Source organism: Drosophila suzukii, chromosome X (assembly GCF_043229965.1).
Source record: "Drosophila suzukii chromosome X, CBGP_Dsuzu_IsoJpt1.0, whole genome shotgun sequence".
Taxonomy (NCBI): domain Eukaryota; kingdom Metazoa; phylum Arthropoda; class Insecta; order Diptera; family Drosophilidae; genus Drosophila; species Drosophila suzukii.
In genome coordinates, this window is record NC_092084.1 from 9763328 (window position 1) to 9785915 (window position 22588).

The 22588-nt window shown below is 38.9% G+C and overlaps 1 protein-coding gene across 3 annotated transcripts; it reads right to left on the bottom strand.

The window, feature by feature from the left end:
- Positions 1 to 14981: 14981 nt before the first annotated feature.
- On the bottom strand, positions 14982 to 19230 carry LOC108016566 (uncharacterized). 3 transcript variants are annotated; one of them, XM_036820764.3, is made up of 3 exons: positions 19077 to 19195; positions 16060 to 16127; positions 14982 to 16008 (listed from the first exon to the last, which is right to left on the bottom strand). In XM_036820764.3, the coding sequence occupies exons 2-3, from the start codon at positions 16120 to 16122 to the stop codon at positions 15154 to 15156; spliced, it is 918 nt and encodes a 305-aa protein (XP_036676659.2). In that variant the 5' UTR covers positions 16123 to 16127; positions 19077 to 19195; the 3' UTR covers positions 14982 to 15153. The 3 variants fall into 3 exon arrangements, with proteins under 3 accessions (XP_036676659.2, XP_036676658.2, XP_016938728.2); XM_036820763.3 differs by lacking the exon at positions 19077 to 19195 and adding an exon at positions 16268 to 16412; XM_017083239.4 differs by lacking the exons at positions 14982 to 16008; positions 16060 to 16127 and adding exons at positions 17780 to 18806; positions 18858 to 18934 and having other exon boundaries at positions 19077 to 19230.
- Between the last annotated feature and the right edge of the window lie 3358 nt (positions 19231 to 22588).

Here is a 22588-nt window from a genome sequence, read left to right on the forward strand (position 1 = left end):
GGTCCATGTCCTGGCATAATGGAAATTACTTGATTATCGTTTACACGTCGCCAATCGCTCAGCGAATCTTCAATGAATGAGAGCGGCTAATAGACAGACCCCCCCCCCACACACACACACACACACACAGACATGCAGGAAGGACAATGGGGACAATCCAAAGGATGTCATCCGTGTATCTTATTTAGGTGTTTGTGGCAGGAAGTGAATAAGTCGGTTGATAAGTATGATTACCCTTAAAATCTGGACCTTGTAGAAGTGCTATTACCTAATTACTTTAGATTTTTAAATATTTTATATTATTATATTAAAAAAAAATATTAATCAATTAGAAGAAAACTATATAAATGTTTTATTTATGGATTTTAAGATATCACCATGTTTCTAGAGATGGTATCACTCAATATATATTTGAAATATTATAAAACATACTTTTATTCATTAATGTTTAATTGTATGGTTTTTCTTTAAGCTTGTTTGTAAATATTCTTTAAATTAGATTTGTTTAAATAAAAATAATAATTTCTTAAGTAGTTAAGATATTCCCTTATCATATTTAAATACCCCTGGCACATTTTAGGGCACTAACATCGCATTCGATTTGCTGTTTATGCGCCATTTACAGACTCCTCTCGTATTTCAATGTAACTTTATTCTCCTCTAACCACAAAAATAGAGGAAAACCCCGAAAAAGCGGATACAGTGGAATCATTAACTACTCGCTCGTTAATTTCTTAAGCGATTTCAGGGCACTTTTCCAGGGCTGTAATTAAATTTGTTGCTCGACCCAAAAACCGAGACCGAAACATTGGCATTTTCCTTCGAAGGAGACTTGTCTTGGAGGACTTGGCTTTTCTTTTTTGGCCAGCTGATTTGGAAAATTCATGGAGGAAATTGGGGGAAATGGGTAAACGAGGCAACTGGGACTTGGTCAAGCTGCCACAGTGCATTCGGCTCGCTTTTCAGCCAAGGGAAAGCGACAGGTCGAAAGTAGGTGAAAATGTCAATGGGAGCCTGAGTTGGCTCGTTGGCTTGGCTCATTGGGTTTGGTTCGGTGGCTTATTAGTTTGCCTCTTATTTTCGGGACTGTGGTGAGTTTGCGCAGCGCTTTTCCTGTGGTGAATGCCACTTAAGAGAAATACCCCGAAGAGAGTTTAAGAAGCGGAAAATCGTTTACTGAAGTTGCAAGTGGATGACAGGGGGCCTTGAGTTTGAAAAAAACAAGTTTTTGTGATCTTTTAGAAAGTATTTACATAACTGATAAGCATATTCTGCTTATTTTTGCCTTGAAGAATATACCAGCAATTAAGAAAAGCGGCTAAGTACTTGTCCTCTTTGAATTTAGCTCAACTAAACCTTATAAGATTTTACACTTTTAATAATAGATCATATTGGGATAATACTAGTAATATGTAATAAATATAGTATATTGTTTTGTCTCCTTAAATACATAATATGATATTATATAATAATTATATAATTCCCACAAAATTTTTGAAGGATCTTTAGAACTCTAGAACTTTTTGGCAGTTCCTTCTAGTTTTTGGCTGCCTCCGGCTGAGACTCGTTAGTCCGGCATCCGAATGACTAAAACACATGGGCGAAGGGGGGTCTTTCAAGGGGGTTTCTAAGGGGGGATCTAAGGGGTGTTCCAGTGGGCGGCACACACGCACTTGGGCGCGCCTAGAAGTATGCTCTGACAACTTTGAAGAGCTCTTGCTCTTGCGGCCGTCGTCGCAGTAGTCGCGATGTCGCGTCGCTTTGACTTGTCAAACAAAAATAATGCCATTTGCCAGTTGCAAGAGTACTCAGCTACTAAGCCCCTCACCTTTCACCCCGCAGCAACAGCTGCTGCCCCTGCAACAGCAACAGCAGCAACATCAGCAACAGCAGCAGCAACATCTGCAACACCAGCAACACCAGCAACACGAATCCGTTTTAATGAAGACCCATCCAGGCCTCCATCCGCTGGCGAAAGTTGGCAAAGTTGGCAGACGGTTTAAGTGGAAGGCCAACACTTAATATCGGTTAAAGCTAAATTACTGCCTTAATTGCAAATCAAATTTGAAAAAGACATCAGGCAAAAGCGCACACAGGCGGAAGCATTCAGAACTAGCAGCAATCTACGGTTGCTCTTTCAGAAATAAATGGCAAAAATACAAACAAATCACAAATTTTAATTTAATAATTAATTTTAATAAATGTAAAATGACTTAATATTATAATCTTTAGCACTGCATAGTAATTAAAGTAATTAAGGACTAGCGAGCAGTGCCTAAACAAGTTTATTTTACAACACGAGTCCCTTTTCATCACATCATCTTGCAAAAAAAAAAACAAAAAAGGTCATCTCAATAATGCTCAATTTTAATCCATTGGCTGCTGGCTGCCTCGCGCTTGGAAACTCTTTAATGTAATTGAAATGTCATGAATGAAATGACAAGAACACCGACAGCCAGGAAGTTGCCGCTGTATGGTTGAGTGTTGCTGCTGTACATGTTGCATGTTGCCGGTGGCACGCGGCAGCTGAAAAGGCGTTGGCGTTTCCTACGTGCGGGAAAAAAGCTGGAAAAACTATACATGCTGGCGCTAAGTAGCTCGCCCCAAATTGTTGTAGTCTCAAAAAAATGTCCTGTCAATGGCAACCACAGGCAAAAGCTGCAAAGAAGGCGGAAAAATGGGGCGGGCAAGGCGGGAATGTGCGTGAAAATGGGGTATTAGTTGCCCTGCTCAAAAATGGATACACAGAAAAAAATTGCATTAAAGGGTGATCAAATTCTTAATTTTTGCCATTTTTCGCAAAAAATGAGAAAATTGGTCAAAAAAAATTTTTTAATAAAAATGATGAGGATCGTTAGGATATTAAGGAAGCTGCTCAAAACAGTCTGTCTTTCAGCTGCACGCCTTGACTTGGCTGAACTACATGGGAAAAACCGAAAAAAATGTCGCATTTTTGACAAAAATCTGAAATTGCAATTTTCGACAAAAATGTGAACCCATTTTTTCGCCATAAAAATTCCGTTCTTTGGCTACCGTAAAAAAAATATAAGTCAGAATGAGGAATGTCATACCTCGTTGAGCTCGTTGCTTAATTTCCAATATATTGGCATTCTAACCTGAAAATTTTTCATTTTTTGCCATTTTTCGAAAAAATGTGATGAAACCCCTACAAAAATTGCGAAAATTGGTCAAAAAATAAATTTTCCTAAAAATGATGAGGATCGTTAGCAAATTAAGCAAGCAGTTCAAAACAGTCGGTCTTTTAGCTGTACGCCTTAATTTGAATGAGCTACGATGTAAAAACCGAAAAAAAATGTCGCATTTTTGACAAAAATCTAAATTTCGTGTTTTTGACAAAAATGTAAACCCGCTTTTTCGCCAAAAAAGTTCAGTTTTTTGGCTGCCATAACAAAAGTATAAGTCAGAATGAGGAATGTCATACCTCGTTGAGCTCGTTGTTTAATTTCCAATCGATTGGCATTCTAACCAGAAAATTTTTAATTTTTTGCCATTTTTCGAAAAAATGTGATGAAACCCCTACAAAAATTGCAAAAATTGGTGAAAAAATAAATTTTCATAAAAGTGATGAGGATCGTTAGCATATTAAGCAGGCTGCTCAAAACAGTCGGTCTTTTAGCTGTACTCCTTGATTTGGCTAAACTACGACTGAAAAACCATTAAAAAATGAGTATTTTTGACCAAAAACTGAATCCTAAAAAAAACCGAGCTACCCCCTTACAAAAAATGAGAAAATTGGTCAAAAAATAAATTTTCCTAAAAATGATGAAGATCGTTAGCATATTAAGCAAGCTGCTCAAAACAGTCGGTCTTTCAGCTGTACGCCTTGATTTGGCTGAACTACGATAGAAAAACTGAAAAAAAATGTCGAATTTTTGACAAAAATCTGATTTTGTGTTTTTGACAAAAATTTTAACCCATTTTTTCGCCATAAAAATTCCGTTTTTTGGCTGCCATAACAAAAATATAAGTCAGAATGAAGAATGTCATACCTCGTTGAGCTCGTTGTTTAATTTCCCATCGATAGGCATTCTAACCTGAAAAATTTTTATTTCTGCCATTTTTCGCAAAAAAAGAGAAAATTGGTCAAAAAATAAATTTTAATAAAAATGATGAGGATCGTTAGCATATTAAGCAAGCTGCTTAAAACAGTCGTTCCTTCAGCTGTACGCCTTTATTTGGCTGAACTACGTTAGAAAAACTGGAAACAACTGAATTTCCTAAACGTTGTAATCAACGTTAAGTATGGGTTACCATTTAGAATTGATCTTATTTTAATTATGTTTAAATGCATTTTTTTGGCAAAAACAAATATTTAAGCTTTCTTTTAAATTTGTTTAAGAATCCTTTTCAAAGGATTCTCTTGAAAACATTCCTTTCGAATGAATGGGACCCCAGTCTCATTGTGAAGAGCTGCGTGATACTCCACATAAGGGAAAATAAATGAATAAATATTTACCAAGCTGCTGCAGTGGCCCTTTATAAAAACCAGGACATATGCATTTAGACATGTTATATGCTGAACAGATTGACGATTGTTCATACTTATTTCCCGATTTCATTATTATTATATGCCAAGGCGGTTTCGAGGTCGGAATAAAATGAGGGGGGGGGGGGGGTGTCTGGTAGTCGAAGCTCCACTGCATTCCATTGCGGCAACAAAAACAGCAGCTGTCAAAGGCAAAAATAGCGCACAAGTTTGGACTTCATTTTGCAATCCACAAGAACTTCATTTGCGAGTGCCAGGCATCAGCTTCAGTGCATGAATGTCAGCCCAGGACACACACACACACACAGAGATACACTGGAACACACACAGATACTCTGGCACACACAGATACTGTGGTACATACATACGTATTATAGCAGCTAGGTAAGCTGTCAGCTCATTTTGCAAAGGATGCCAGCAAAGGATGCTGGATGCCGGCAAAGGACGCTGAATGCATACGAGATGCTCTCGGCAGATGCCTGCTTTAATCATAATATTAATAATATTAAAAGGTAAATATCAAATGCAACTGCATCTGGCACTGATCTATAGCCACTCACTCTCAGCTCGCAGCTCTCAGTTCTCGGCTCTTAGACCGAAATGTCAAAGGTCCTCGGGGGGCTGCTTATGGTATGAAAATATGCAGGATATGCAAATGTGCCAGCTCCGAAAAGTGGGACAATAAATCGAGTGCATAATTCAGGAGGAGTCACTGCCAAGTTGAATCTTCGACCGGAACCGGAAATCGGGTGTGGAATTAGCTCACAGCTTCATCGCATATATGCGTTATGCGTTATGTATATCAATAGCTTTTACTTCAGCTATCCATTAGATTCGCAAATAAATCCAAATGAAATTAAGCAGCTTCGGGGCTTAAGCTTTCCTTTTAAGCGACTTATAGTTTCGTTTTAAGTTACTTAAAACTGAAGCGGATGAGTATCTAATGAGATCTTACTGATTTTGGTAGTTTCCTTTAATAAATACCCATTTTAAGTGACTAACAACTGATATCCTTAATATAAACTTTATAATTTTTAATATTTCTTGGTAAAAACAATTTCTAAATATTACCTCTTACTTGTTAACAGCTTCATAATTTTAACTAAGCCATTATTGACGGGACAACAACTTACATGAAATTAACATGAATACTTCAACCGAAATCCCATTCAAAACTCAATCTTCAGTTAGATGTTTGTGTTTCAAATTAACTGAAATCAGCTTATAAGTATCTCGGGTACAAGAACCATTGAAGGGCCATTTGGCTGGCCGTTTGGGCCAAGGACTTTTGCCTGATTTCAACATCAATTAACTGATTTGGCCCGCTTCCAGCCCCAAAAGCTGTTGATCTTGAGCTGTGGCTGTGTTTGGCATTTTGTGTTTTGTGTTTGCCAATGTAATTGTCAGACATTGTATCGCAGGCACTTTCGAGTATCTGGGCCGCATAATTCCCCTCCTTATCGATGGAAACCCTCCTCCGTACCCCCGCCAAAACCCAAGCACTTTTGGCCATAACTCGAGACAGTTTGCTTAATTGAATTCAGGAAATAACTCGCGCTGGGCCAAAAGGAAACTCGCTGGAAATTGAGTAATGCAAACGTGTCATTAAGCACTTAAAGGCACTTCAACGGGGGGTGTACGGAATGAAAGGGGGAAGGGGATGGGGCTTTTCCCGCTTTTCCGAAAGGAAAGTGTGGGCTTAGCGGTTGGCGGTTTACTGCCAACGAAAACCGCCAAAGCACAAACTTTCAATCATGAGCATTGAACATGAAATGCCCAACGAAAACAATTAAGCATGATTACAACAACAATGCCAACCAGCAATTAGATGTTTATGTAAATTATATACAGGAGTTTACAAAGCGAGTGCGAGGGAGTGCGAGTGAGAGGGGGAAATGGAGCGACAGAGACAGCTACAACCACATTTGCATAAGTCGAGAGCACAATGGAAACGATGGGCGGAAAGGGGGCTGGGAAATCCATCAGCAATCGCTGTGCCAGTAATTAGTAGCAATTACAACAACAGGCTGGCATGGGTAAGGCAAATAAGAGGTATCAAACTAGCCATACCCTATTATTATTATTATTACCTACTATTATTATTAAAAATCAAGTCGTTCCTAACTATCAAGGATGGCTCACAAATCACCAGGGTCTTGCAATCACTTATAAAAGAGCCTAGAAGTATGCAACAGTATTTATTCCAAAAGCAACAGCTTTTCACTGCATACTTTTATGAGTCATGAGTTATTTCAAATTTTAGTTATTATTAACTCATATATTTTGTACAATTTATACAAAATATACTTACTATAAAACATCTTCCATAATTACTAGGTATACAAAGGGTGTTAGAAATATTTAATATTCATTTTATGGGCTACAAATAAATGGATTTCAAATTTTAGAATTGATGGTTACTGTTTTATTTTTGTATTTTTTTATATCACCTTAAAACAGAGCATAGCCCCTGCTACCCTGTCAAAAAAGTAATAGGAGAACGTTGGAAGCTGTGGCCGGCACTCATCAAATAGAAAAGCACAAATAGCAATAAATTTCACACCAGAGCATTGGACATTAACTAATTAATTGTGTTGAGCCAGCCGCAAAAACAACAAAGCAACATAAAACAAAACAAAACAAAGCGAACTGAAATGAATGCGAAATAAATGACAGAAGCTGGACAGAAATTTCCCGTCAATTGGTTATATATTGGAATTTGTCATCTTATTTGACGGGAAGCGAGTCCCAAACAAAGTCCAACTCAAAGTCCTCAATCTCAACATGAGGTAATAGCCAACGGGGGACCATAATAATATCTATATATATATATTTTACTATATTGGCGATGGCTTTTCGCTTCAAAGGGATAATTAATTTTATAGTTGATTAATTTGCTCTTCATTCCCTGCCCAAATGTTATTCATTTCGCCTTCTTGGCCAAAGATGATGAGCCAAAAGCTATTTGCCATTTATCCATCCAACCATCCATTCATTCATTCATCCATCCCCCATTCTTGCCACTTTTTGTTGGACTTTCCCTTCGACTGTCCTTTTTCGGTTAGTTTGCTCCAACGCAATATATATTTCTGCTCAAAAGTTTCGACTTTAGCTGGCAAATTAGTTCTGAAGGCATTTCGTCTCTTGACAAGAAGCTGTGTAAAAATTGTGGGACAAGGATAAAGGACAGCCAAACGCTTCGGGCGGAAAAACCAAGGACGCTCTCCATGAAAAGCTACGGGAATTAAATCAAAGCTTCTAGGTGCTTGGTTTATTAATTGAGCAGCCGTTCTATTTATATTTATAATGGGAAACTCAAGAGAAACTCCGGGAAAATCAGCAAAGTTTTAATAAAAGGAAATCGATTAGTTAGACCAAAAATAAAGTTAGGAACTCCCATAAATCTATCGAAAACTATGTCAAGAATTTTATAAAAAATGTCCCAGTAAAATAAATAAATAAATGTGATATTAATAAATATATTTCTCTGAAATACGAAAAAGTGTCTCATAACCTTTCGCTCGAATCTATAAATACTCACATTAATTCCACAAAATCGGATCAATTAAGAGGCGGATAAATTGTTTGGCAAACACATCGTCTGTAATTCATTCGATAACACCCAAGTGGTCGACGATAATCGAACGAAGCCCCATGGCAATCAATTAGCCCGCCCAGCAAAAGGGCACAAGGCGTGTGAAGAGCTCTTGGCCACGTTTAACTTTTGCCAATTGATTTCTTCTCCTCGGCCATTTATTGATGACGCCCAAAGTTATGGGCCAAGAAATTGTCAACAGCAAGTATCCACGCAGGTGGTAATAAAAATGTCGGAAATATGCATTTTATGTATTTCATTTTGGCCAAAAGGCCTGGCCATCGTTGGCAATTAAGATATGAGATACAGTTGGCCACAGTTTACGGTTATGGCCGGCAGGTTCTGCCGCCCGTCCGGCACTGTATTTCATGCATAAGTGCAGCAAGAGGATTTTTGCAATTTTAATTTGTTAAAAGTACACACGCACACGGCCACAGCCACACAGGCTCATAAACAAGAAAAGAACATGCAGGACATGCTTCATCAGTCAGTTAGTCGAAGGCAAACACATGCAGTGCACTGCGAGAAAAAAATCAGGGAGCCAAAGAGCTCTAAAATATGAGTGGGAAAAATAGTGTCTTTAACTGGTGGTTCTCCGAAATCATTAGTGTTTTGAAATCCCTCACATAAGTGCCTAAAATTATGCTGCAAAAAAAGATTTCTGTTCGATTGAATGAAACTTCACTATGCTAAATATTATGTTGCATACTTTTAAACACATTAGAAGAGATTTCTTAAATCTGGCTTAAAAAATCTTTTTAAGAAATTCAATTTATTTATGAGTAATCATTTTAAGAACATATTGAATTAAATGTAATGGAATCTCAAGCGTTTTGATTGTTTTGAAAAATGTTACCATGGCAATTTGTTTTCTTTACTCAGGATTTTAAGTCTCTTGATTTTTCTTTATATTCGACTTATACAAATATTGGTATTTAAAAAAAATCTTAAATCATTGTACATATACCTTTTCATAGTGACCTGCTGAAAAGGATAAGGAAACTTCTTTTCCAAGTGTATCACTGCAAACTTTTGATTTTCCAAAAATGTTTCTTCCCTCTCGCTCTGCTTTATCGTCCATCCCTTTCGCCCATTCTGTGCGTGAGCAAACATTTTTCAGCCTAATTGTTGGCATTATGCTCAGCCATCATTGTCATTTTATATATCCCTAGGAGTAAGCTTCAGCCGATGATATAGGATAGGCAGAATGGTATGGGGCGGGGCTGCTTTTGGGCGAGATATAAACTTTAATGACGAATGCCTAATGTGCGAGAGCCATAAAAAGTGTCGCGTCTGCAGCGCCCATCAAAACTCAAAGTGGAAGTAGAAAGGCAGCCGGAAGTTATGGGGAAGTGGGAGTTAAAAATTGGGGAAATATGACTGAGACAGATTTTGAGTGGTATAACTTTTGGCAATTAAGTGACGGAGCAGCTTAACCCGTTGAGGTTTTTCGGCGGCAAAAGATATTGTATATCTTGGGGAAAAAAAATTTATTATTGATTTTGTACATATTTTTATTATTACTATAAAATATAAAAAATCATAGACTGAGTATGAATGACTTCTTAATATGGAATTTTTTTGGTTTGATGCAAAAAAAACCAATTCCTATTATGTACAGCATACTTTTCGGCATAATTTAAGGCGTTTTCAAACCTAAAGAAAATACATTACCCTTTTCGGGTTTTTTATTTTATTTTTTATTAGATAAGGCCTTAATCCTGTTCTTATCATTATTTAAAACAATTATTTTTTATTATTTTCCGATTTATTCCACGTCTGTCCTTTCTTATAGAGGCTTTCTATGGTCCTACAATTTAGTTTCCAACGATTTGTACGACAATTAAAGTCGGTATCTAGGGAATCACAGCCCAACTCTTTAATATGCGAACCCCACAGAGGACTAGAGGTCATTGGCCTGCCCGAGTTCACACCAGTATGTCAGTTGGTCAGTCAATCATTTCAGGCCCTGATGCACTTATTCGCCCAAGAAAGTGGCCAGAAAGAGTGGGATGGCGCGATGGCTTTGTATCATTAGCAGCATCTGAGACTCCCAAGGACTGGGGTGAACTAAAAGTGTGAGCTAAAAGGTCAATTTTCTTGCTGATTTCTCTTTGCGCTTTCAGTTGGCCTGGCTAAAATTTATGAAGGCTGGAGCACACAGGGCTGAAAAGAGATGGCACTCAGGACAACAAAGCGCCATTATTTTTGCGTTCGATCAAACAAAAGTCCCAAAGATTTATGCCAGCAACGAAGTGGGTGTGTGTGTGTGTGTGTGTGGGTATACTGTGTGTGTGTCGGCATAGTGTGTGTAGTGTGCTTTTAGCCTAAAAGCAGGCTACACATGTTAGGGGCCAGGACACACAGGACCTGGGCAAAAGAGGCCCGAAACCCAGAGACACATTCATTCATTCATTTGATGCTGCTGTCGTCGTCGTTGTCCTCGTGACAATGAATTTATGCACATGTATGCAGGGCTGTGTGTGCTGTAAATTTGCTTGTTTTTCACACACACACACACACACACACACACATGTGAAAGAGAGGGCACAGGAGAGCTAGAGCGAGACGGACATAAACCGGGCCAGCCAGCCAGACAGACAAGACAGAAATCAAAAGAACATTGGCCACAGGCCCATTTTCCCTTTTTCCACCCCGGGGACACATTTTGTGCGATAATTATCGATGTCCTCCCGTCAAAGACAAGCACAAAATGAAGCCTAAAACGACGACACCCCCAATTTCTGCAGTTTTCTGTCTGCAGCTGGGGGAAATCGAGGCCCGTAACTGAGATTGCTGGCATCCTTTGGGTTTTTGGCACCACACACGGCTCTATTAGAAAGGGCATTCCAGCTTTGCCGCCGAAGAAGGCATTAAATGGACCCCATTTCATAAACGAAAGGGGTTGAAATCGCCTATAAAGGTGCCTAAAAGCATGCTACACTATATTTTCAATTCAAGTGTCCATTATTATTGCATACTTTAAGACACCTCATAAGTGATACTTAACCCAGAGTGTGGGAAAAATATATTTTAATGGGTTTGGGCTGTATTTCAAAAGGTTACAATAAAAAAGAGCACGTATTATATTTTTTATCCGATCTAAGGAAGTATTTGTAATATTATTTTTTTAGATTTGCAATTATAAACACTAAATAAGCGTTGTCCCATTTGTTTAAAAAATACAACATGCGAATATATAATCATTTTAGTTTTTTATTCTTTCCCTTTCTTTGATTTGAATAAAAATGCAAAACTTCTTGGGGGTTGAAATACAATAATGAGGTACGTAATTGCAGAACACTTGCCACATTCTGCATTTCCTTTTTCCCCATTTCCCCCACTCGGTTTCCCGAGGGGTGGTGGGGGGTGGAAGGCGTTTAAGGAACTGATAAGTGCTTTAAGCCTTTGTGCCCATGACTGTCCTGTTACCGGTTTCTCGTTTCTGTTGCTCCCCAGATGAAATGAAATACAATCATTAATTCCGTTCTGCCAGTGGCAAAAGTCCGGCTAAGCCTTACCCTTCTCACGGCTGTTTTTCCAAGGAAAACTGGGGTGGGGTCTCTTCTATTCCCATCTCTTTCTGTGCCACTCTAGCCTTCTCTTTCGGTGTCTGCAACTTATGTAGTTTGGTGTTCCCAGCACGGAAAAAGGGGCAGTGGGGGGTCTGTTAAAACATTAAATGAGCAACTCATTTACAAACTCAAACAGCGCTCATAAATTCAACTAAATATCATGAACACAATGTAAATTTAAAGTTCAAATCGCATTAATCATTTTTCGCAGGAGGCTTTTCCCCCACCCCTCCTCAAAAAGGAAAGTTCTCCGGGGTCTTGGCGACAACTTGCGGCGCTTCCCACTGAGATGAGACACTTGGGATTTGATTACGCCACCGGCTGCATTCAATTATGGTGGGCAGAAATACCCTTTGTGGGGATCTTATGACCAATAAATGCACTAGCATAAATGCAGTTATTTAATATTAGTATTATGTGAGTTTGAATATAAGCATAGGTATACTTAAAAATGTATTCGTTTTCATTTGTGGCTTTATAATGGTAACCTATTCGGTATATTCACACTCTTTTATAAACATTTTTAGGTTTAAAGTTTAGAAATTTTGATAGTCCAAATATTTTAAATGATAATCTCTTTGGTACATACACACGCATTTATAATTTTAGTGAATTTTAAATTTCTTGCTTATTGTTTATTGATATATTATCTTAATATATCTTTATATATTTACTAAGGACTTATATATTTTAGATAGTACACTACTCGACTTTAACTTTATAATGCAATGATATTATATGATATGATGGTAAGATATATAATTACTCACTTTTCTTAATAATTTAGGAACTTAAACTTAACAGATCATTAAAAAAATAGTAATAATGCAATGATATTATATGATATGATGGTAAGATAGATAATTACTCACTTTTCTTAATAATTTAGGAACTTAAACTTAAAAGATCACTATAAATAGTAATATTGTTGATAAGAAAACAGCTAAGTAAAATACCTTTTGAAGTGTATGCCAAAGATGAGCCCTCAAATGTATTTATTATTTTACCTCTGGCCTTCTTCCCTGCTCCCTAATCCCTTTTAAATCCTATTACAGGGTATCACTGGCAGCTTTTCCCCCATTGGAGTCACAGTTTTTACCCGCTGGCAGGATGAAAACTTGACTGAAGTTTATTTCGGTTAGTCTTTGGACTTAGGAGTTGAAAGCAAAGTCTGCAATTCAAGTTGCATTAATCATCAACTTGTTTCAACCGCATTCGCAGAGAGACACACACACATACACACGTGCATTTCCTTTTCGAACTTGGACTTTTATTGACTGCGCACCTGTGTGGGTGAGAGGTCCTGCGAGAGCTGCATGTGTGTGTGTGTGAGATATACATAGGTAAGAGGTGTGCAGGTGTGTGGGTATATAACGCGCTTCTAATAGACTGCATTCCAGTGAGTTCGCCTGGCTGGGTTTTTGGTTTGTCGGTCTGGTTTGGCTTGGTTTGGCCGGGTTTGGTTTGGTTTGGTTTCGTTTGGTCTCCAGTTTTGGTCGGGTCTCGTTTTTGGCTCCCTGACCGTTCCGTTTATAAATTATCAGGCAGCAGCCACTGACTTTTGCATGGTCACCCCGGACCGCAGCAGCTCATAAATGAAACCACAAAGTCACTTTAAGTGCATGCCACATAAATCCAACTCAAACATGTAAAGCAACATTTATGGATGTTTGCTGGAGTGGGGTGCACATATGTACTTTCTTCATATATATATATATATATTCATTAGTTACGCTCCGCCGGCAAAAACTTTAATTCCATTTAGGCAATTTCAATTTCAGCCAGCTGCTAATGAAGTGCAAATTACACAAAGCCAAATTGCTTTAATAAAAATGCTAAACAAAAATGGCACACACACACCGAAAAAAGCGTTGGAGAAAATAGCAAAACAACTTTCCCATGCATTTTCCGCTTTCTGTTCTTTTGTTACAACAAACTCAAACACATTTTCACTTTGCTTTGAGGGTTCTCCCGTTTTTCTTTATTTTTTCTGTTTTCTATTTTCTATTTTCCTTTTTTTTTCGTGTTTGTGGGGCATGCAAATTTTCCATGTGAGTTTACACTGACGTGCGTAAAAGTTATTGTTTCAAATTTTGCACTTTCTATTGGAGTTCAGGATGAATATCATACCAGGCCAGCCAAAAAAAGTGGAAAATAATAAAAAACTAACCCATTTCCCTCCCAATTTGGTACAAGGCAAAAAGGGCCAACAAAAAGGTAGTAAAATATTTTGAAAAATGGTTTTTTAACGCCGACTGCATAAAAAAGAGCCAAGAATATGGGCCCTGAAAACCGACTTGGAACATACCTTGTTTAATATATTTTTATTAAGTGCTCCAAAAAAACAATTAGTATCTTAAAAACTACAATTAAAGCTTCAATTTATTCATAGTTAAATTTAATTTATTGGTAAGGCAATGAAAAAAATGTAATAAATTACTCGGTAACCATACTGTAAAGCCAAAAAAAATGCAAAGAATACTCTTGGCCAATTAGTAATTTCCAATAATATTTAATAAAATTAAATGTGGCCTAATTCGCAATTTTCCCCCATAAAAATTGATAGATCGTTTCAACGCTTGCCAAAATGCAACAAACCAAATCATTCGAGCTGGTTTTTTTTTGGTTCGGCCTCCGGGCAAACGTTAAAAAAAGTGGAAAAAATTGTTAAATTCTAACACAAGGCCAGAAAAACTCTTTGAGGTGAGGCGTAAAAAATTGCCCGAACGCATGTGAGTGTGCGAGTGTGAATTGTAAAACAAACGAAAGATGAAACTACAACTGAAAGCGGCCCGAAAATTGCTGCCCTTTGTGCCCAGTTACAGTTTAACCCATCGAAGCCCCCTCAGCTTAGGGCCGCTAAAACCCGAATCAGAAAACGGAACCGGAACTGCGAAACCAGTCAAAAAAAAAAAGGAAGAGAAATCCTGAAAAAAAGAATGCTGAGGCAAACAGATGCCAGTTGCGAGAAACCGAAAAGTGCCCAAAATGCCAGCATTGGGTGAAATGTTAAAGGAAATGCTCACTGTGAGCAATGAAAATTTGATTTTATAACAGGAATTTTGATTGGTTGCACTCGCACAATCTCCAAAAAGCAGTTTAAAAGGCCAGAGAAGCGAGCTTTTCGTTTTATGCCAACTAAAAACCTATAACCGTAATATATGAAAGTATTTAAAACAAATTGGGTTATCCAATCCTATGAAAACTAATTTTTCCTATATATCTATGGGGTTAAACCCAATATGTTAAATGAAAACCAGAGTATTTCAAGGGGTCAAAATAGGGGTTATAAAAAGGCATCATGTGGGAAATTTTGTTATTTAATAAACCATAATACTACTATACACATTAGTTGATTTATAACATTAGTATTCTCCCGACCCTTTGCATTGGACATGGACCTCTCGACTAGGTTTCGGGGATGGGTTGGGTTTCGGCAACCTCTGGTTAGTACTGGGCCCCATGGAGCTACTCGTCTAGAGTTCGGGGAACCCTTGGTAGTGCAGGGATCGGGGACCGGCAGGTTGGATATGGGCCACTTGGAACAACGAGTGTTGGGGTGTGGGAGCCGCCCCTTGAGAATGCGCTCCTTGGAACCACGGGACTTGCGCTTGGGGTACCGCCTCTTGGGTTTGGTCCCTTTGGAACCACAAGTCTAGGGTTCGGGGACCCTCGGGTTGATTATGGGCACCCTGGAACCACGAGTGTTGGGGTTGCGGTACCGAGTCTTGGGTTGGAGGTACCGCGGCTTGGGTTTGGACTCCTTGGAACCACGAGTGTTGCATTTGGGGTACCGCGGGTTGGTTAAAAGCCCACTGGAGGGTCTTCGCATCTTCGGTTGGGGGAACCACTTCCTGGGATTGGGCCCCCTGGAACCACGACTGTTGCATTTGGGGTACCGCGGGTTGGCAAGGGGCCTCTTGGAACGATGAGTCTTCGGTTCGGGGTTGATTATGGGCCACATGGAATAACGAGTGTTGGGGAGCTGCGCCTTGAGTTTGGGCCCCTTGGAACCACGAGTGCTGCGTTTGGGGTACCGCGGGTTGGTTAAAAGCCCACTGGAGGGTCTCCGCATCTTCGGTTGGGGGAACCGCTTCCTGGGATTGGGCCCCTTGGAACCATTGGGTATTGGCCCACTGGTCTTCGGCTTGCTGCGGTTCATATTTTCCCTTGTACTGTAAACACCTCTTCTTTGAAAGAGAGCTTGCCTTCAGATGGGCAATGCTTTGCTTGTACCTATAGGCCCCCGGGCTTGGTCTGGCGGTCATCCTTTGAAGCTTAGCACTCTTTACCACCGTCCTTGTGCGAGTAACATGCCTATTTTCTGGGGTCTGTGGAATGTGGCGTTATTAACAGTAACAGTATTTATTAAGATTTCTTACCAAGGATTCTTCCATTATCTCCCTTAGGGTTCTTTTCTCATCCATAGTTTCCGAAAAGTTCATGTTAGCTATTATAAAAAATAAGTAAAATAATTTTTAAAAAAATGTAGATGGAAAAAGAAGAGATTGTATTATTGAAAAGGTGTGGTAATGTTAAAATAAGTAAGTTAATGAAACAAATTGTGTTTAGTTTTTTATATAGAATTACTTGTGTGAAGTAGAAAAATGCCTGGTAAGGCTACAAAATTGTTGAAAACCGAAAATTTAATTTTTACTCTAACGATACTATGTCTTTACAATGTGAAAGTCGAATACAAACTGAAGGTATGTTGGCCTCAGCTCGACCAGCTTAAATTTCCCTTTGAACGAAGGGTCTGTGTTACTGTGATTGTTTTCTATTTTGAACGACTTAAAATACACGTTTTAGATCAAAGTAGTCGTTGCTCTGTCCCAAATTTTAATTATAAATTATAATAAAAATGTATTATGAAATTCCAGATCAATTCTATTAGCGAAGCACACACTTTCGGGCCACCAAGCGGAGGGCCGTGGTACCACTGACTATGCAAAGACCTTGAACAAAATCTTCAGAAATTAGGGTTTCAGACAGACTCTACGATTTTCTTTTTAGAAGCCAAGTTGCATAGAAATATTTACTTTGTTTGTAATAATAAGTAATTAAATTTGAAATATAAGCTATCCCATATACGGTGCATAACCATGACTTGTAATTTTTATGATATTTGGACCTTGGCACTACCTTTTCATTTTACCAACCCTGCTTAAACTCATTTTTCTTAAATATCTAAGGGGCTATAACCAATGTGCTATAGGAAAACAATGAGATAAATTGTTGCTTTTGATTTATTTTTATTTTAATTAATTTTTATGTGAAGAGCCGGATGGGCGGATGCTACCTAAGGAATCGGGTCCTGGGCCTCCAGCTACACTTTCCAGCAACTTCTAGATACATCAGATAGATCAGATTAATGGGTAACGCTATTGGAACACCGAATCGCCCCGGCCTCCTTCTTAAACTGGTTCATCACGTCCAAACGGTAGTTGGCAATCAGATTGGCCCCGATGGTTGCCAGCTCCTCGTCGTCGGGGTTCTCCTCCAGGCCAGCTTCCACCACGTTCTCGATTCGCTGCTCCAGGACCAGGACCTCGGTGATCCGGTTAAACTCGCGGCTCTTGTTCAACAACGAAGTCAGATTGATGAAAAAGTAGACAAAAGCCGTCAGGACGGGCCCGGCCAAGAAGATTATTATTTGAATCATTGCGAAATTTTAGAAAAAATTTGAGTTTGAAAAAGTTGTATTATAATGCTCTTAGCGAACGACTAGACGACTTGACTGCGCGAAGACGAATGAACTGAGGCTCAAAATACAGCAGGAAGTTAAAAGCAATTGCCTACTATGTTTAAAATCTACTGGACGTCAATACCAAGAGCCTACTGTATATATTTGGATCACATATTCCCAGCCGATTGTTGTTGGCAGATCTGGGAAACTGGCAACTCTTATTTTGAGACTGACTATTTGTGTTTCTCTCTTGCATGACCACGTTTTCATACTACCTTACCCTTCTGGACCCTTTAGGCCATATTGAATTTAACCACGTCGCCTGTCGGCCACGAAAGTCCACCAAACCCTTTACAGTAAGCAGATTCCCAGAGTATTTCAAGGGGTCAAAATAGGGGTTTTATAAAGGCACCATGTGGGAAATTTTGTTATTTAATAAACCATACTACTACTATACACATTAGTTAATTTATAACATTAGTATTCTCACGACCCTTTGGATCGGGCTTGGACCTCTCGACTAGGTTTCGGGGATGGGTTGGGTTTCGGCAACCTCTGGTTAGTACTGGGCCCCTTGGAGCTACTCGTCTAGAGTTCGGGGAACCCTTGGTACCAAGAGTGCAGGGATCGGGGACCGGAAGGTTGGATATGGGCCACTTGGAACAACGAGTGTTGGGGTGTAGGAGCCGCCCCTTGAGAATGCGCTCCTTGGAACCACGGGACTTGCGCTTGGGGTACAGCCTCTTGGGTTTGGTCCTTTTGGAACCACGAGTCTAGGGTTCGGGGACCCTCGGGTTGATTATGGGCCCCCTGGAACCACGAGTGTTGGGGTTGCGGTACCGAGTCTTGGGTTGGAGGTACCGCGGCTTGGGTTTGGACTCCTTGGAACCACGAGTGTTGCATTTGGGGTACCGCGGGTTGGCAAGGGGCCTCTTGGAACGATGAGTCTTCGGTTCGGGGTTGATTATGGGCCACATGGAATAACGAGTGTTGGGGAGCTGCGCCTTGAGTTTGGGCCCCTTGGAACCACGAGTGCTGCGTTTGGGGTACCGCGGGTTGGTTAAGGATCCCTTGGAACCACGACTGTTGCATTTGGGGTACCGCGGGTTGGTTAAGGGCCCCTTGGAGGCACGCGTCTTCGGTTGAGGGAACCCCTTCTTGGGTTTGGGCTTCTTGGAACCACGGCTCTTGGGTTCTGGGAACCTCGGTTTGGGTTTGGGCGCCCTGGAACCATGAGGTATTGGCCCACACGTCTTCGGCTTGTTCCGGTTCATATTTTCCCTTGTTCTGTAAACACCTCCGCTTTGAAAGAGAGCTTGCCTTCAGATGGGCAATGCTTTGCTTGTACCTGGAAGCCCCTGGGCTTGGTCTGGCGGTCATCTTTTGAAGCTTGGCACTCTTTACCACTTTCCTTGTACGAGTAACATGCCTGTTTTCTGGGGTCTGTGGAATCAGGCGTTATTAACAGTAACATCAATTATTAAGATTTCTTACCAAGGATTCCTCCATTCCTCCAAAGAACCCTAAGGCAGTTCTTTTCTCATCCATAGTTTCCGAAAAGTTCATGTTAGCTATTAAAAAAAATTGTTAAAATAGGTAAATAAAATTATGTAGATGGAAAAAAGAAGCTATTGTATTATTGAAAATGTGTGGTAATGTTAAAATAAGTAAGTTAGTAAAAATAATTTTAGCTAGATTTTTATATAGAATTACTTGTGTGAAGTAGAAAAATGCCTGGAAAAATAGGGCTTCAAAACTGTTGAAAACTGAAAATTTTATTTTTTACTCTAGCGAAATTATATCTAAATAGTAAGAAAGTTGAATACAAACTGAAGGAATGTTGGCCTCAGCTCGACTAGCTGAAATTTCGCTTTGAACGAAGGGTCTGTGATACTGTGATTATTTTATATTTTTAACGACTTCAAAAGCAATTTTTAAATCAAAGTAGTCGTATTTTTCATGATTGTAAACCTTTTAAACCAGACGCCAGAGCGACTGTTGGCTCCACCTACCGGTGAAAAATGTACAAACATCTCTCGTTTTAATTTCAAACCCAGCTGCATACACATTTTCCTATTTTCCTAACAACCGCTGATCAGAACAGTCGATTTAAATTTTTTATTCAGTAAAAGTTTTGGTTTTTCACTAGATGGCGGAGTCAAGTGTTTTTTTTTTCTGTGGGAGGAAGAGGTTAATGGCTTTTTGCTGAGTGCAGCCATGTTTGTGGGAGCCAGCGAATGGCAGCTAAGCGGCTTAAAGTTGACGCACTAAAATAATTTCAGTGTTAATTTTATTTGAAAACCATCAGGGCTGATGCCCCGTGCTCGCTGTGGCTAAAAACTTTTGCCTAATGCCAATTAGAGGGAAATGTCCATGTTGCTGTTTTTCGGTTTCTGGGGGCAGAAAAAATAAAGGGGCGGCCACAGAACATGGCTGATTATGCGATTCCCTTTTATCTCGGACAGTTTTCCGGCAAAAATTGGAATTACGAAAATACGCAATGATTGACGCATGTCGGTGGCGCTTAGTAAAAGACAAAATTATTCACTTTAAATAAATATCGGCATTTAGCCATTATTTGATTACAGCTCTTTGCTTGTAACATAATTTTTCGTTGTAAGCGCCCGCAGCTTCAAAGTGGATTGGGTTGGCAAAAAGGCAGCCATGATGATTAAAAATGAAGAGCTTTTAAATCCTCTTAAGACGATCAGGAATTCAGTATTGCTCTTAGTGTGCTAAGCCTATAATTTTCTTACTTTAGGAGTTTTAAATAAAATAGTAAGTAATATGTGACGTATTTTAAATATATAAAATTACATTACAAATTATTTATAAAATGAAATTGCCCTTGATAAAAACATATTTAATTGAATATGTAACTGAAATGGTTTTAAAATATAATATAAAATATAAAACAGAAGATAGTGGCACAGGAATAATTAAAGCTTTGAAAGCACTTAGAAAGGTGTCTAAAAGTATGCAACAATATTTTTTAAATCTGAAAATCTTATGCACTGCATACTTTTAGACACCTTTAAAAATGTTTTTTTTTTCGTTTAACTCAGTAGAAGTGCCAGCATACCCTCAAAACAAGATTCAATGGTATTGAGATGGCCAGATTGTTGAACTGCAATCGCTGGCTCGAGTCGAATGTCTGGGCTGTCAGGCCGGCCAACGACATCGCCTTTCTGTGTTCAAAATGGCAACAGGGCTTCGCTGCCCCAGAAACATGCCCCTCGATTCTCTTGTAGAACAAAACTGAACCGCCAAGTTCCATAGGCAGGGGAACACAAAATTTAACTTTTTAATTAAGGCGAGGCAATGGTTTTTATTTTGTTATTTGTTTTCCTTGTCGCCCGGCGAGTGGAAAGTCCTGCCAGAGGACAAAGGCGGCCAGGAAGCGCAACAGGCAAACTTGACACATAAAACGGGGATAAAGAACAAAAAGCGAAGGAAAAAAGCACAATAATCATAAAAAACAAGGGAAGGGGACCCGAACGCCATATCGAAATTTAAAATACCCTCGTTAAACCATTCATTAAAGTTTATCTATCTAAGCTGTATTAAATAAAGTCATGTTTATAGGGCTTTAAAAACAATTAATGAATAAGAAAAGTAAGCAAAATAAAATGTTTAAGTTTTATTTGAGGTTTGTATTTTATAATAAGCTGTATAGATTGTTAAAATAAATAAATGAAAATTTTATTATACATATTAAAAATATTTTGGGCTTAAAATATTATTAGTTGGCAAGTGATTGTATGAAAAAATTAGATAAATATCATATTTGAAAAATGTTTAAATTTTATTTTAGGGTAATATATTATGATTTTGCTTAATAGTTTGTATAAATAAATAAATCAAAATTTTATTTAAATTTTTTTTTATATGTAAAATATTATTATCTAACGAATGGAATAGAATTGAACTGGTATGCCTTCTGAAAACAGCTACCACTGGAGAACAACTTCAAAGCGGCGACGGTTTAGTGTTTTCCCAGTGTGTGTTTTGCGTGTGTATGGGTGTGCGCTTTGCGAGTGTATGGGTGTGCGTTTTGGGTGTGTGAGTCGCTTAGCGGCCATCTTGCGGCTGTTGTGCTCAGCTGACAACAAAAGACAGGGCCGAAAGGACAATGGGACAGGACGAGGCAGGCGCTTTGTTTGCGCCCCCGCCTGTCGCAGTTGCCTTTAAGGACACTTAACCTTGTCAGAGCCGCCACAACAACGGCAACTTGGTCCTGCGGATCCGCGAATTGATGATACTTTAAACGCAGAGCGCCCAATGCAATTTAGTTTTTTGCCCCAAACATTAATTAGAAAGGCAGTTGTTAGGACAAGACTTTGCCTCGACAATTTGCAGATTTTACCACTCAAAAGTGGTTAAATCCTGTATTAAACGGCATTAAAATATTAAAATTATATATTTTACCGTTCTTATATTTTTTTTTTACATAGCCCCGAGGTTTGAGCTAAGATTGTTTCATTTTTTATAAACTTATACATACATATATAATATATTGCAATTTTAGTTTGTAACTTTAATGGGTAACTTAAAATTTAATTTACTCAAAAACAAAGATTTATTTTAAGGAATTAAATTTATTTTAATTATTTTTAAAATTGATAGGCTGATATAATTTGAGTACATCTTTTTTGATGCCCGCTTGCTATGCTCAAATAATAAATCTGCAAAATACTGCAAACCAATTTGGCGTTCGGCTAACGTTACGTATACGCAATTTGACTGGCTGTAAGTCATTTTCCTTGGATTGTGTTACGTAACTGCCAACGTTTGTGAAACGTAATTGCTGTGCGACTATGTGTATGTAGCTCGAATTACCAATTTATTTGACAAGCTCACAAATTGCAGCTAACCCAAAAGGAGAAAATCAGAGACCAGCTAAAATTTAAGCATCAAATAAAAATAAGATGGGTCGAAAAAAAGATGAAAAATATATGGTGCATGTAGTTATATGTATACATATATATATATATAGGTCGGTGCATATATATATTCAATCGTACTTTCAGGACAGACCATTCAAGTGTGTGTGGGTGTGACCGTGTGTGTGTTCAGTGCCTTATTGACAGTTGATTTGCACTCTGATTGCACAAAAGGAAACCCAAAATCCGTACATTAATTAAACACTGAACTCGTAGTCTCTGTGTGTGTCTGCCACGCCCCCCTTTTTGGGTATGGGGGGGGCGGACAGGACGTGGTGTTAG

Bases quoted from the DNA above. Each gene is read 5' to 3' on its own strand.
- LOC108016566 (XM_017083239.4), bottom strand. From the start codon at position 18,929: ATGAACTTTTCGGAAACTATGGATGAGAAAAGAACTGCCTTAGGGTTC. The intron at 18,807-18,857 runs GTAAGAAATCTT...CTGATTCCACAG, and splicing joins GAGGAATGGAGGAATCCTTG to ACCCCAGAAAACAGGCATGT.